The sequence below is a fragment of the Oryctolagus cuniculus genome, chromosome 1, assembly GCF_051225735.1.
Source record: "Oryctolagus cuniculus isolate XC-2025 breed Fujian yellow rabbit chromosome 1, ASM5122573v1, whole genome shotgun sequence".
Classification (NCBI taxonomy): domain Eukaryota; kingdom Metazoa; phylum Chordata; class Mammalia; order Lagomorpha; family Leporidae; genus Oryctolagus; species Oryctolagus cuniculus.
The window spans coordinates 77,874,561-77,891,039 of NC_142867.1; the positions used below are offsets into that span (position 1 = coordinate 77,874,561).

A 16,479-nucleotide genomic window follows, 5' to 3' on the forward strand; every position below is an offset into this window, starting at 1 on the left:
CCTCTCCTGTGTGGAAGTCGCAGGATAGCCCCTTAACCTAAAGGAGATGTTAACTGATGGAGGTGTTTACTTCCTCCTTCTGTTTTCTGAAACAGTGAAGCAAAAGAAAACAAAACAAAGCAGTCAGCACAGACCACTTCTCCAGGATTCCATCTTATAGGACCAATGTATGTATGGTTCATAGCCAGTAAGACAGAACAAGACAAAATGCTTTCTAGAAAGTAATATTCTCAGGTTGCCAATCATTCAACTGTATCCTATCTAGTTCTCAATAGTTACTCTGAAGAAAAATGCAGCTTCCATTTTCTCTTTTTCAAGTTCCTCAAAAGATGATCTTTCCATCAAAAATCCTTCTCAAATGACTGGGTACAGTTTACTCTTTTACTGTGTCCTTTTGGTAGAAAATGTGTTCTAACCAGGCTGCCCAGCAACGCTTGGGTACAAAATGAATGCATGCTTTTAACCACTGACCTCGGCACCCCCAATTGTAGGGTATCAGTCAGATTTTCTTCACACAATCATAGAGCATTTTTTGTGCTCTGAAGCAAAAAGGCCGTTGGATACCACCCCAAAGGACTTCCCAGTGCACTTTCTACACATCAAAGTGAAGACTTTTGAAGCTGACTGTAACCCATGTTTTTTGCAGAAAAAAGAAGTACTGCACATTAGCGATCCATTCGCAATAATTATAAAGTCAAAGGACTTTTCCACCTCTCACAGAATACAGATTTTGAAAGAAAAAAGGCAGACTATAAAAGAAACCTCTGGTAGAAATGACAAAAATATAAACTAAAAGAAAGTCATAAACCTCACAGCTTACAAGGGCCAAGGACACCAAGACAAGATAAACTATAAACAGGGAAAAAAAAAGTGAGCCTAAAAAGTGTCCAAAGAAAGTCTATATATAGAGTCCAGACTTATTAGATTGATTTAAGATGCCAGTTGGCCCAGGTCTGAGCCAATACCACATATTTCTGTATGAGATATGCCCTCCAGTGCTGCTGCTAACATGATCTAGATTTAGCTGTTTACAACTGCTTTTAGAACTGGCAGCAAGCAGATTCTTGTGTTAACATTTTGTTATTACATGAAGCTAAATGTATCGCCTCTAGAAGACAACTAATTGCAAAGCTTGAAATAAGACTACTCTAGAGGGATGTCCATCTATGCATTACATATAGGTCAACTTCTCAAAGTCGGTCTGAATGTTATTTACTTGAGTCTAAAAATTTATTTCCTCACAGAAGCTGTAACCTAAAATTTAAAAGACAATGGGGGCCAGTGCTTTGACATAGTGCGTAGGGCCCTACTTTTAATCCAGCTGTCTGCTGTGGCCTGGGAAAGCAGTAGAAGATGCCCCAAGTCCTTGGGCCCCTGCACCCACATTTGAGACTGGGAGGAGGCCCTGGCTCCTGGCTTCGGATTAGCACAGCTCAGGCCATTGCAACCAATTGGGGAGTGAGCCAGCAGATGGAAGATTCTCTCTCCCCCACCCCCCCGCCCCGCCTCTCCTCTTTGTGTAACTCTGACTTTCAAATAAATAAATAAATCTTAAAAAAAAGACAATGGAGTATTAAAGAAACTTACATAATGGGAAAGTAAACTCCGCATAATCCCATTTTCACATGTTTACTTCCTAGGCTTTTGACAGGGTTACATATTGTTGCAGCAAATTTATGTAATAGATTTCATTTAGTATTTTTCATTTTGAATTTAGCTTTCATTGACATGAACCAACAGTTCCGAAGTCTTCGTAACAACCACCACACAAATGCTTTTTTAATACTCAATGTTATTTTTTTGCAGAACAATTCAGCTATGTATAACAACATGTTTGTGAGAAATACTTTCTGAGCATCAACTCAAGGTTCAAAAACTAGCAAATCTCTCCCTTTCAACTCCTGTAACCCCAGCCCCAGTCTCCTCGGCTTTCAGAAGCCTAGGAGAGGAAGTGTCCCTGATGGGCTTCCCTTGTCTTCCACAGTGGTGTTGCATCACAGGAGCACATAAAGAGCTCAGAACTGGGATGAAGGCACCAAGGGCTCAACACGGAGGGTGAGAGTTATGGGAAGCTGGCGATGGTGATGGGAGCTGGGGTCTCTTTCATCTGGCCCACGTTCTAGATATCTTCCCTTTGGTTTTTGCCTTGTTTCTTCCTTTGGAACCTCTGGTTCCAAGGCACCACCTGGGTTTTCTACCTAGGACCTCCTCCTTCTTCCCTGGGTTCTGTTTAATGCTGGGAAAGCAGGAAACAAACAGAGTAAACTTCTCTGTGCTGCACTTCTCCAGCACGTCACTCTGTGGTGGGCCCCTGGGCACCCACAAGGCTAATGTGAGATGTAGCCACACCCCAGGAGGACATATCAACATCACAAATGTGAGAGGGCAGGCACCAGGCTGAAAGGAGGGGGCTTTAGTGAAAGGAGAGGTGAAGGAAAGGGATGAGAGAAGGAGCCGCAGCAGACAAATCTCAGAACTACTTACTCGTTTAATGAATATCATCAGTTAAATATCTGGAATATAGTAATGAGCGAATAGACAGAAATCCCCATCTAAATGGAGCTTAAATTACAGTGAAGGCATGTAAACAATAAACCAGAGATACAGTAAATTAAATCATGTGTTAGAAAGTGCCACATCAGAGAAGGTAAAATATGTTAAAGAGGATCAAACATGTTGACTGGACTGCTTATGACTTCAAATGGGGTGCCCACAGTAGGTCTCATTGAGAAATGAGAAGCCCTAAAGCAGGGAGAGAGTTAACCATGTGACTTTTTAGGAGATATAGGCTCTAGGAAGAAGGATCAGCCAGCACAAAGACTCTGGGTAGGAGCAGCCTAGAGTGTTTGAGGAAAAGCAGGGAGGCCAATGTGCTTGGGGCAGTAAGGAAGATGGGTAGCAAAAGATGAGTTCAGAGAGAACCAATCATGCATTCACATGAAACATAAGCCAGTGTTTCTGAAGTCTTCATAATGATCACACAAATGCCTATGCAACACACAATATAAAAGCATGACTGTGCCATTGTGTTGAGAATAAGCAAGAGGAGCTAAATTGGTAGGAAAAAGGCTAGTGGGGAGGTTTCTGTTACCCAGCAAAGACATGTTGGGGGCTCAAATCAGGATGGGGCTGTGGTGAGCAGGGGTTGGATTCCAGGTTTAGTCTGAAGGTAGAGCAACAAAGTTTTCTGGTGGGTTGGAAATGGCATTTGAAAGAAAGAGAAGGACCAATGATGTGTCCAAGGTCTTAGTATTCAAAGGGTGCATAATAGACACAGTGGCAATGGTTGAAAAAAGCTGGAAATTGGGAAACCAGTTAGGAAGCTCCTCCATAATCTAGATAGCAGGAGAACACAGCTGGTGGTAGTGGGGATGCAGAGAAACACATGGATTTTAAAGCCTGGGTAAAACTGACAGAGCAAAAGAATGAAAGTTTTAGATCACCATTTTGTGTCAGTATCCTCAATATCCACCCATCTTCCTTTAATGGCATAAAATTTTTAGTTGAATACATAAGCATCCAGCAGAAGATTCTGTTTCCCAGGTTGTCTTACAGGTAGGAGCAGCATGTGATGAACTTCTGGCTACTTGGATACAAGTAAAAGTGATGCTTACGACTTCCAACTTGTACCCTTAGGAGGCATTTCCCTTTTCCTTTGGTTGCTGTGTGGAACTGACAGGGCAAGTAAGAGTAACCATCTTGCACCATAAAATGTAAAATATGCACTGAAGTGGCAAACAAAATCAAGCTACATCCAAAGCCCCAGGTGTCGGCTAAGAGTTGCTCATAAGAGAGAAATACACTTTTCTCCAGTTTAAGCTTCTGTGTTCAGGGTTTGCTTCATTACAATTGTCCATACTTTAGTTTAATACAGGTTCTTCAAGCTATTACCAACACAAAGCCCCAATGCCACATGTTTACCAATCCCACAAAGCTAGAATAATATTCAACAGGGAAGGATTTGATGCCAACCTGCCTCTGCTTGCTTGTTCCTAAAATATCTGAACAGTATGTAGGCTTCAATGTCCTAAGTCATTGCACAAGAGGCCAGGGCTGTAGAACATTGCTGCTTCTGGACCTATTATTTACTTGATAATCCATTGATTCTCTTTTGGTCAGGAGGCCTGATTCTACATCAAATCTGAAGCAGAGGTCTTGGGAGCTATATCATGTTATCTGCCTTCAGGACAGAAAACAGCATCACCAGCACATTTCTAATGCTCCACGCAACCTAAACATCCTCTCCTGGTCAAGCTTTGAGCCAAAGCTGCGTGACACACTCCCCCTTACCAACAGGAGGCAAGATCACGTTCTACAGTGACACCAAACAAAAGCATAGAAACCTTATTTGAAGGGAAATTGTAGCTGGGGGTGGGGGCTTTCTAATTAATCACAGAAGGGCTTCAGCTGAAACCTGCATGGTTTCAGATGTGCAGCCAATACTGCAGCAGTGGCCATCCAGCCTTCACAGGGTCACTGACCTCAGTCTGTGTGGAGGAACCTCACCTGTGCTGCCCTGCAGTGTCTGAGGGCCCACTACATGAAATGTTCTGGCCCACAGTCACAGAGATTTGCCCAAAAATTCTCTTCATTAATTATTTCCCTGAATACCAAGTTCAAGAGATAAAAGAAAATTACAGAGAAGCAGGTAAGGGATTAGTGGAATTTTATGGCAAAACTCACCCTTGGCACATGGGCTGAAGGGGTAGAATTATGCAGTCTTGGAAATAACACACCCCTTCAGTGAACAGCCTAATGATTTGGGCCAAGTAGCTGTATTTCCTCCAAAATGGGTCAAACGTAGGCATTTGTCTAGGAAATGAGAGCACTGGCCTGAAGTCATGACATTAGATTAATACAGTTGAGAGGCAAGGGGCTATAAAATGATTGGGATCTTTTAAAGAGTGATTGCTTATTTGCTCAGGTCAGACAAACAATATCATGTGCAAGACAGAGCATCTGTGTTCACCATGTTCGGGGTCCTGTGTGGAAGACAAACCAAGCAGCCCTTATTGCTCAGTGCCTGAAGAAGACAGACCCCTTAAGCTAATCACATCTCACAGTTTGTGGCTCTCAATCTGAGTAACTCCGCACTAGATCCTCTGTAAGGGTGCTTTCTACCCCAATTCTGGAAGTCGTCCACATGATCACCTAATATTTAGCCTATTTGAAAAGTGAGTTCACGGGGACTATCTCATATGATCCTCACAGAGAAGGGGTGACATGGGTAGAGGAGCTTCTGAGATTCATCACGGATCATACAGCCAGCACATAATGGAGCTAGGACCAGGACCCAGTGACTGCACATCAACAATGCTTGCCTTGTTCCGTAGCTCTTCTTCTCTCAGAGAATTCTGCCTCCTGACCTCCCTCTGACCTCAAACTTCACTTAAATGCCTCTCCTGATCTGTCAAAAGTGGGTGGCAGATCTACTGACCCCATTCCAAGAATGTAATGCCGGTTGCTAGATCTTTCAGGAACTGCCCATCACAGATGGAGGGCAATCACAGTGCATGAAGCCCAGTCCCTGACCCCAAAGAGCTCACATTCTAGCACAAAACAGTCCACCCACGGACCTGCCCACTAACTGCTACCCTGAAGACCCTACAAAGCTGCCCTTCTCTTTTCTTTCCTCATTGTATTGCTTAACTGCTGCAGAATCCTTGCATCTGGATGATGGAAAGCACCAAGTCTTGGGCCTTCTCTGGAGAGTCCCTGAGCACAGGAAGTCAGCAGGACAGTCCAAGACGGGCAGTCCAGTGGGAGAAAAGGCGGCATGCACAGCTGCTCCCTGGCAGGGCTGCTCCTTCCACGGCTTCCTTCTTTCCTCAGTGGTCAGAGAATGGGAGACAAGGTCACCCTAGATGCCCTCATCAACCCACACTGGCATCCACTGACTTCGGGGATGTATAAACGATGCATAACTTCAGAAAAACATGGGGTCCCACATATTTATGGATAGATTCCCATTTATGTTACTTGGGAGTCAAAGATTTACATTATGGATCAGAGTAGGGGTGGGTATGCTTCCAGAGGTCCAAAATCTAGAGTTTAAAACTGGCATTTGAGCTCTGCCTTTATTTTCTTAACTATTCACAAAGAAATAAGTGCTGTTTGGTTAATATGCTGGCACGTCTAAGGGAGTTATTGTCAAAATGCTTAGAGCCTGTCGTGGGAATTTACTGTTTTGCTCTCCAGCATCCATCCGTCCTACCCTGCTAACAATACCCAGATTTATGGTGGGGAAGCCACATCCCCTTTATTTTAATCTAGTTAGTGTAGGCAGCCCTACCTTAATCTCTATCTTTAACTCCATGGGTAGGATACAACAGTGTTAAGTTAACCATAATTAGTTTGGGAATGGGAAGAGAATGCATTCAGAGTCAATAAGAAAATTCACTTCCTTTCTCTTCTACAGGAGCTACCAGAAAAGATGAGTCCCTCTATTCCCGGAAAGTGTGGTGCAAGGACAGGAGATGGGTGGTTGTGGCAATGTTGGGATGAAAGGCTCCACTGGCTGGACCCCAAGGATAAAGCTGACATAGCAAAGGCAGAGCAGAGCAGGGTGCCAGAGAGAACCCACATCTTTATGAATGCCATCTGGACTTCTGGGTCAAGCCTTGCCTGCAAGCCTTCCTCTAAATTTCTAGTTAAAGGAGGCTTTTGTTTACTTAATCCAGTCTGCATTTTCTATCACTTACTGCAAAGTAATTCAAAGTGATGTAAACACCTGGAATACTTTGGAGAGTAGTAGTGTATGAGAAATTAAAGTCTTTGGGGTACAAAAAGAAGGAAGTCGATGTGATAGGTAGAAGCTGAAAGAAAGACTTATTTCCTTAGCTTAATAACATTTTTATTTGGCAGTAATTGCTTATTTATCCAGTACTTTATATAGTTGAAAGCCAAGTTTCAAATTCGATGATTCCTTTGATTGTCACAATAATCAAGTGAAGTAGGAATGGTGAGTCTACCAGAGCATCCATGTTAGGCTGAAGGAAGTGGAGTCTCAAGGAGATGAAATGAGATGCTCATATAAATTTGTGGAGGAAAGGAGGAGGTGAGCCTCAAATCCAGTTCAGTTGCTTCTGTCTCTCTCTGCCCAATCCCCTAATTCAAAGACACTAACTCCATCCCCAGAAACAGACATGTGTGCTCTTAGTTAACACTCATAGGTTAACAGCGGATTGAACTTGAACAGAGCATTGGAGATCTGGACCCAGAGACAGGATCTGCACTATCTAGCTGGTGACCTTGGGCAAGTCCCCACTTGTCTTGTTTTCTGCAAAAGGGGATGTTTGAACTAGAATTTCTAATGCCCCTTCACACTCTAAAATCTCTGCCATTCTAGATCTTGCTGTGCTCACTCTGGAATTAATCTTTTCCCCAAAATAATAATCAAAGCTTTATCTGACATTTATTTTCTCAGAGGTGGCCAGGTACTGTGCTAAGAATCCCACCTCCATATCTCTGCAAATCTCACAACATTTCTAAAACACCTGCATCTCTTTAACAGATACAAAAACTTAGACCCATAAGGGCGATCCGGGTAAAATGAACTGTCCAAGACCAAAAGAACTAATAAGCATCAAGGGGAGATCAGACTGACCATGGTGATCTTACCCTGGTCTATATCGTTATTCCTGAAGCAATTAGGCTCCCTGCATTACTGGTCACCACTCTTCATGAGAAAGAGGAGAGGGGAAAGAGAAAATCAAACCAAATCACACCAAGCCCCTGCAAGGCCAAGCGGAAAACCGCTGGACGGGTGCCCGGGATGAGCCTTCCCAGGCCAGGGGGCGGGGCGGCCTTCCCCACCAGCCACAGGATCGCCGCGGGGAGCCTATCTCTCGGGCCCCTTACCTTGTTGAGATGCGGGTTTCTGGTGACATCGTATCCTCTCTTCTTCAGAGGCACAGGGCGCGCCGGGCTGGACTTGGAGTGGCAGGCTCGCGTGGGTGCACAGGGTGCCCCTCGCGCGAGGGTGCCGCAGGCCTGGCCCGACCGAAGAGCCAGCCGCGCGTTAGTGCCCAGCGCCGCGCCCATGGTCCTTGCGCAGACCTGGCACCGGGGAGAGACCAAGGTCAGGGGCGCCTTCTAGCCAGCCAGGACCGACGCGCGCAGCAGGGCACTGGGCCTGAGCCCAGAACGTGTCCTCCGGGAGAGAGCAAGGGCGCGCCAAGGGTTAAAGGCTCCAGCCCCCGCCGCCTGTCACCACCCCGCCTCCGCTCAAGGCCACCTGCTCAGCTCTCTCTGCTGCGGGGTGTCAGGCCTCAGCAAGTGCCAGGCAAAGAGAAAGCAAGCCCGAAAAAGCAGATCCGTGCGGGTGATAGCCCGCGCCACCCCCGCACTCAACCCGGAGAAGAAGCGGCTGCGCAGCGCGCGGGGGTGCGGGGGTCCCTGCACTCCCAATCCTGCCCGGGAATTTGCCTCGGTGGCTCTTGTCCTGTCTCACCTGCGCTGGTCCCGGAGCTGATGTCTAGGCGGATCCGCTGCGGGGCAGGCGGGGCGAGACGCTGCGGTTCGTTGTTCCTCTCCTGCCAATGGCTGGAGCGCTCCAGCGGCCTCCTGCTTGCGGGGCTGGTGCGTCCTCAATCCTTTCTTCGCAGTGCAGTGCAGTGCGGGCTGCCTTTGAGGACGCGGCAAGTTGCCTCACAGCTGCGCGTGCACCTGCCTCCTCAGTGACAAGATGAAGCTCAGAACGGCCCCCTGGGACTCTGCACCTTGACAAGAGTGAAGGCACCTGGGGAGGCCGGCGTTCAGGGACCTCATGCTGCCTCGTGCTGTCCAGCACAGCAGCTGTGAGCTGCATGCTATTGTGTGCCCTTAAGTAAATTGATTAACTTGGAAGAACATTTTAAAATGCAGTTCCCCGGTCACACTAGCCGCGTTTCTCGTGTTGCAGAGCCACCTGTACCCAGACACAGAGCACTTCCATGTTCACAGTTACTAAGAGTGGTCCTGGGGACTCATTGAGTCTGCCATGGATTATTGGGGCCACGCTGGGATCTCAGGGCCCCTGTCACCCTCAGCTTCATTTTACGCTTTGTCCACAAAGTAATCAGGAGATAACTTTTACAGTAAACATTTCATTCTTTGGGGGGCCTTCTGACTCCTGCTGACTGCTTCAAGTTCATCACACTCTGCTCTCTACCTTCTTCTGGGTTCTAGCCTCACTCGCTCCTCCCTGCTTCCCTACCCCACCCAGGAGCCTGCCACCCCAGGGTCCTTGTGCTTACCATTGCCTCTGTTGGAACACTTACACTCTGACCTTCCAAACGACTGCCTCATTTCCATCCATCTCCACGGATTCCTCAGCTCTAAGACCTTTCCTCTGTTCCATCCAAGGTTGGCCTCCACTAGGGAATATATAGGGAAGGGGGTTTCCTTCATAGAACTTAACACAGGTGGTAATTAGCTTGTTTCTCTGGTTGGTTATTGTCTGATCCCCCACCCCCACCCCCCCATCCCAGAAAGCAGACTTCGTGACCAGAGGCTCCACGTGTAACTCCTCATTGCCTTGCCTGCTGCCTGGCACACAGTTGCACAAGAAATAGTTGTCCGTTGAATGAAGGGAAGTGACAGCCTCCCTCAGGGATTGTGAGCCTTTGGACTGAGTGCCAGACAGGTGCCATGGCCTTCTGCTGACTCCTCTTCAAAAGTCACCTGCCAAGGTGTTAGTTCTGCTCTCTGTCCAAAGTGGGGTTCGGTAACAAGCTCAGGGCTGCTCCTGCCTGAGTTCAGGAGTCCTGCATCTCAGCCACGGCTTTCTCCTCACTCAGTCTCTCCCCTCTCTGGTCTCTATTCCTACTTGTAGTGTGAATGATCTGTGTAGAGCAGGGCTTTCTAAAACAGAATCAGAATTACCTGGTGGGGGGGCAAAAATATCCCATCTATGGGTGTACTCTTGGACTGTCCATTTATTTGACAAAAGCCTGTAAACAATCTTTTCATTTCCTTTAAGCCAGTTTGAGCTAGATTTTTGATCATCTGCAACAAAAAATGTTAACTAATTCCTTCCAACACTTTTTATATTTGCATATCTTCCACAACTCTACAAGCAACTTGAAAGCAGAGATTGTATTGTGTGTGTTTGTGTGTGTGTATGTGCGCACGCATGCATATGCTTTTATCTTGGAACCTAGCACATAGCAAACCATCCAAAATGGTTTGTTGATCAAATCTGCCTGCTCTTGCTCAGTACAATGACCTTGCCTTCACCTCAGTCATTTGAAACTCAGCTAGAAACCAGGATGTAAATAGAGTTCTCCAAACAAGCATATATAATTTTTTATAACATCAATTTACTAAAGTTTGTGCAGTTTACATATGAGTCTCTTTCATGTCCTCACCTGCAGCCCATATTCCCTTAATCCAGACATAAATATAGCAGTGCTGTTTTTTTTTTCTTTTGTGTGTGTTTGCTCTTCGGCCACAATAAAGGAAAAGTGGGGAAGGCAGGTGCACCAGGTGCAGCATCAGAAGGAGGAGGGGCTTCTTGGTTCTAGAGTTGCGCAGGGACCCAGGTTCCCCCTGTCTTGCTGCTCTCTCCTTCTCCAGACACTGTTGTCTTCCGTAGAGAAGCACTGGCACTACACTGGCATCCTAGCCTGCAGGAAAGGAGGGCAAGTGACTCCTTTTAACAAAGTGATGTAGAAGTTGTACACATTACTCCACCTATGGTGTTTAGATAAAAACTGTCACATCATCACATCAAGGGATAAGGAAGGCTGGGAAGCAATGTTGCCAATGGGATGGACATGTACTTGCTCTGCTAAAGCTCAGTAGGGGAGTCCATTACTAAAGGGCTGAAGGAGAAAATGGTTGCCAGGAACCAGTAACTAGAAGCCTAGATTATAATACTTCGCTTTACCCTAAAGTGCTGTGCATGCAGTGGGTGCTCAGAAACTGTTAGCTAATATTAGTATTGACATCTGTGGTTTCCATCTCCGGTTTCAAGGCAATTTCCTTATTTTTAGAGCTGAACATAGGATTTCAAAGATCAGATTCAGAATGATGGAAATATTGCAGAATTGCTTCTTTTTTTTCTTTTTTTATAAACGCTTGTGTCGAGGGCTGACTTTCAATAGCAGAATTTCTTCCAACTGCATACTAGCACTAAGTAAATGAATGAGTCTCTGTAATTTGTCTTGGCCCCTCTCCCTTCACATCCCATTTACTGAATTTTGCCATCATTGTAATGTTCCCTGGGATGACAGGGAAGGAATTCCATTCCATGCTCTCTTGGACAGAGGCTCCATATTCCAAAGTGCCCTTAGTACCTTTGCATTTTTGCTGTGATTATGGAGATTTTCATCTCTACCTGTTGCCCTACTGGGTTGTGAGTTCCTTAAGGACTGGAACCACCGCTGACAGTAATTTGCAACTCCTGTATCTGGGACAGTGCTTAGCACTACAATGCATTCACTTTATGGAATTAAATGAAATTCATGATTCAAATTTGTGCATAATTTCCCAAAGAGTGGACTTAATTGAAACTCAACTTCATACATTGTTAAAAAGATATCAAAAGAGCTACAAGTTAGAGGCTTAATTCAGTCTGCTAGCTTGAAAGAAGATCGTTTGCCTTCTGAATTCAGATTTTATGACCCTACACATAGATTTTTTTAAAATTTATTTTATTTATTTGAAAGAGTTACAGAGAGAGGTAGAGAAAGAGAGAGATCTTCCATCCACTGGTTCACTCCCCAGATGGCTGCAATGACTGGAGCTGCACTGATCTGAAGCCAGGAGTCAGGAGCTTCTTCTAGGTCTCCCACATGGGTGCAGGGGCCCAAAGACTTGGGCCATCTTCTACTGCTTTCCCAGGCCATAGCAGAGAGCTGGACTAGAAGAGGAGCAGCTGGGACTAGAACTGGTGCCCATATGGGATGCTGGCGTTTTAGGCCAGGGTGTTAACCCACTGCACCACAGTACCAGCCCCCATACACATAGATTTTTAGAAGGTCAGCTAAAAATTCACTATTGTTTAGCTAATTTCATTGCTTCATGCATTTATTCATAATACTCAAGATGGCCTCCAAGATAATTCATTAATTCATATTGCTGCTATCATTTTTGTAAATGCTTCAACATAAACACTTGCTGTATCTTCCAGTGAAGTCTTGTTTTTCCTTCACAACTCCCCTCAAATAAGACCTCCTGCCCCATCTTCCTAGCTTCCCCGCCTGCAGCTCACCCTTCCTTCCTGATGCTCCCCAAACTCTGTTGTGTTTCTCCTATTGTGGTTTTGTAATCTGTCTCTCTGTGAAGTGATTTATTAATCTATCTGTCTTCTCTGCTTCTCACAGGGGATCGTGGAGGTAGAAGAACAGCTTTGAGTTCAGACAGTCCAGACTCTCCCAGCGACTAGCTTGTGTGATATTGAGTATTGTGTGTGGCCCTTTTAAGTCTCACCATCCTTGTGACAAAAACCCAGATCTAATACGATTTTTCATATTGATTTTTGGTAGATTTATTTATTTAATTAAAGTATATTTTATTATTTTTCAAATTTGTTTGCTAAGCAGAGACAGAGAGCTGCCATATGCTGTTTCATTCCCCAATTGCCCAGGACTGGGCTGAGACTAAGCCAGAAGTAGCTAGGAGATGGAAGCTTAATTCAGGTATCCCATACATGGGTGACAAGAGTTCCTTGAGCCATCACTGCTGCCCACCAAGGTCTACACCAGCAGAAAATGGGGCCATGTTGCAGTTGATTTCTCAACAATGTTGCAGTGGATTCATTTCTGAGAGGAGGAGCGTGGTGGGGGCAAGAGGCGCGAATCACCACACAGACCCCGGGAGTCAGGTGAAAGCAGGCTTTAGGCAAGCAGCTCGCAGACTCGTTTATTTGAGTTAGTACAACAGCTTATATAGCCAAGACCAGCCAATCTGGTCAAGGGGCGGTCTATGCCCCAACTAATCACAGCCTGTTGCCAGGCAGTTTCCAAAGCTATCCAATCACAGCCTGTTGCCAGGCAGGCTCCATTGCCAGGTGGGATTCAAAGCCGTTCCTGAGTAACTGACGCTCGCTTGCCTGTGGCCACCTTGGCATGGCCTTCTCATTCCACCACAGGGCCAGGAGCCAGAGTTAGGCATTGAACCCAGGCACTTCGTTGTGGGATGCAAGTAACTTAATTGCTAGGATAAATGTCTGTTTCCTAGAGGGACATTTTAAGTGCTTCTTCCTTGCCAGACACTGGTCTAAGCACTTTATAAATACTAACACAACTTCATAATTTTTATAAAATACTGAGTGGTTAGTTCTTCCAATTCCAAATCTATATTTCTATATTTTGGTTTATGGCTTGAGTTTGAATCCTTCAAACTCTTTGGCAATAGGTTGCCTGCTAACTTCTGCCAGTAGGGGGCCATAGAGGGAGGTTCAAGACTGGAGAAGGGAGATTTCCTGCTCTTGGTTCCTTTCAGGAAACCCCAATAGCTGCCCTTCAATCAGCATCAGTTGTTGGTCCCAGAGTCCTTCCACACCGTGGATCCATGCTCACCAGAACTCCTCCCCACCCCCAGACTGCGCAGTGGGTCTCTTGCTGCACGCATCCTGCTTCTGAGGTCCCAGGCTTTCTCTTTGCTCCTTCAGCCTCAGAGATGGGAGCCCCTCCTTTGGTTACCACCTGTGGCTGCCTCAACATTCCCTTCCTTCTCATCCCACCTTCTAGTGCCAGTGAAACCAGTCCTTTATATTAAATTCCCTTTCTGAGATATATCTTGTATGGTTCTGTTGTTTCTGCTGGCCTTGGTCTAACAAAGGTTGGCACAATTATCCCTACTTTATAAATGAGCAAACAAAGCCCAGAGAAGATAAAAGACTTGCCTGAAATGGACTGGGATTGAAAGCCAGGCTTCAGGTGCCATGGTGGTCCCAGGACAGGAAGGGGCCAATTTGTGAAGTGGTCAGCCAGCCTGGTATGTACTGAGCCCTGCAGGGACAGTGGCCCTCTGACCTTCACTCATCATCCATGGTCCTTCCTCATCTCTCTTCAGCCTTGCATCTTACTGGACACCTAGCCTGGGGTTGTGTGAAATCAATGACTGTTGGATTGAGTTGGACTGCACTGACTGGGAAGGACAAAGTAGCTTACAAAGGACTTGAGTGAGGAAAGGACATGGGGAGATGGTGGGGACATGAAGTCACTCTATCCTACCCCTTTGATCTTCTGCCCTCTGGAGCTATTTCCTTTCTCTTTGGAGCATTCTCTTTCTCTCTTTCTTTCCCATTTTTCAAAATTTTGTTTTATTTTTAATTGGCATATAGTAATTACACAAACTAATGTGGTACAAGATGATGTTTCCATGCATGAATACATTCTGTAATGGTCAAATCGGGATAATTGGCATATCTGTCTACCTCTCTTATCCCTCTCCCCTCCTTCCTACCATTTTCCCCCTGTCCTGTTATACCTTGCATTCTTGATTGCAGCTTTCTATTTGTTAAGCAAGAATAAACAGTTTCCTGATGTTATAAAAATACCACAAAGAGAAATGAAAGAACAATTTTCTTGGATAGCAGAAGACTTATTTTTTTTTCTGTAGTATTGTATTCTGCTCTCTGTTCTGTTGCACTGTGGTAATTTTGCTTATTTACTTATTTACTTGATGGAGAGACAGTACACACTCTTGTCTCCTGGTTCGATCCCTTAATTCTCTCAAAAGCTGAGGCTGGGCCAGGCCAAAGCTGGGAGCCAGGAACTTGATCCACCCAACTACTTGAGCCATCACTGCCACCTCCCAGGGTCTGCTTTAGCAGAAAGTTGGAGTTAGAAGCTGGGGATGAAAATCAAACCTAAACACTCCAATGTGGGATGACAGGATAATAATTAGCAGCTTACCAGCTACATCACCGTGTGCCAGCTCCATTGTTGTGATGTTTAATACCTAATTTTAACAAGAAAAAATATGTTTTGCATTACTACATTTCGAATCAAGTGGCCCACTAGACTCAGTTATTCCTATATGCCGACACTGCAAAAACACGTTGAAATTTTAGTTTATAAATTCGTTTGGCCATCTACTCAAGTGTTAGATACATAGATACAAAACTGCTTCCAGACAGAAGGGTGCAACATCCTCCTTTTGTGTTTCTTACCAGCCTCCCTGCCTGGCTCCCAGTTAGTCCTGCAGCCAGGTCTCAACAGGCCTGCTTCCATCCCTAGGCTGGCCTACAGGACCACCTTTTATTTTCCTGGCTGGTCTGGGCACACGTTTCCATCCATTTCATGCATACGCCCACTTCCACCCTGCAGTAGGAGCTCCAAGAACAAAGTCACGTCCTTGACAGCAATGGCAAGGAGAGAACTAATAAGCAATACTTTTGTGTCCTTTCTAGGTCTCCAATTTCCTGGAGGTTGTTTCAAAAATCTATTTTCCGCCCTCCTGAAACACTCTATTCAGACTCTCCGTCCTCGGACAACCGCTGCACCGTTTCTCCATTATGCTCTGGGCCCCTCCGCCTTCTTCCTTACACAAAAGTTAGACAAAAAGGCAACTGTTGGAAAAAGGAAAGACACGGAAGCAGGAACCCATGGCAGCAGCTGCTGAGCCAAGCAGCTGATAAGGGGGAACAAATTTGTGCCCTGAGCTCTTATTTGGAGGTCAGGGCGGAGCCCAGCGGGATGAGGCCGCGGTGTATTGTCCGCGGTGGGATTTGCCCATCTGGGCCGTTCAGCATCCCCTGGACCAGCTGACCCCTGCCGCCGTCTGCTTCACGGGCTCCTCCCAGGGCTCCGGGCTTGTTAAACTGTAATGAGCATATCCTCCAGTTTCCTAATTGACTTTGGAACAGTCTCGACACACTTCCATAAGGGTAAAATCGTTCTTCCTGCTGATGGTCCCAGGTCTTGTTTCACAGTAGGACAAAAATCATTGACCATCTGGAAGAGTCCTGTCTGACGCTCTCACTTTAAGTGTTTTTTAAAGCGTGCCTTTTTTACGTGTATAACTGACAAGAAAAGGGCAGGCTATGCCTAGTGAACCTGTGTTCTCTTCAGTTTTTTATCACTTCAGTGGTTTTTTGTTTTCCCTTCTCACAAGGTTTAGCCACTCAACCCCTCCTCTCAGCTCCTATTCAGCCTCAAATCCCTTTGCCTGAATCAGAGATCTTTCCCGCAAAGAGAAGTAATTTGTTTCCTTTGTGGATTCACAGGCTCAGAGCCTGCTTGTGTGGTTTATTATTGTAATGGATGTTATCTGTGTCATCAGGCAACCCACAGAGCAGGCATTCACTGGGCTGTGAATCTGAATGTGGAGTCACACCAAAAAGCCAATATTTCTCCCTCCAATTGTTCACCAAAGGCACTTCAGTATCAGGAATTATTCATGCATCTAAGAGCAGGTGGGTTTGCTTTTCCTTAGCTTCCACTTTGGGCTTGGCTTCCAATCTTAAAACCTGGCTCAGCACAGGTGAAAGGGGAGACAGATCAAGCCGCAGTCTATGATAGGAGCCGCATCATAATTTCAAGCATC

At 45.7% G+C, this 16,479-nt stretch overlaps 1 protein-coding gene across 8 annotated transcripts in view; it reads right to left on the minus strand.

Moving 5' to 3' along the window:
* Positions 1 to 9,319, minus strand: part of ME3 (malic enzyme 3) — a 196,838-nt gene extending 187,519 nt beyond the window's left edge. For 3 of the 8 annotated variants that reach the window (XR_016233398.1, XR_016233404.1, XM_070076488.2), the window contains exon 1: positions 7,861 to 8,438. Coding sequence is in view for 4 of the 8 variants with exons in the window: in XM_070076488.2 (XP_069932589.2) it covers positions 7,861 to 8,043 (183 nt within the window). In the remaining 4 variants the exon portion in view is untranslated. The other 5 variants (XR_016233406.1, XR_016233403.1, XM_089332358.1 and 2 more) reach the window with 4 other exon arrangements.
* Between the last annotated feature and the right edge of the window lie 7,160 nt (positions 9,320 to 16,479).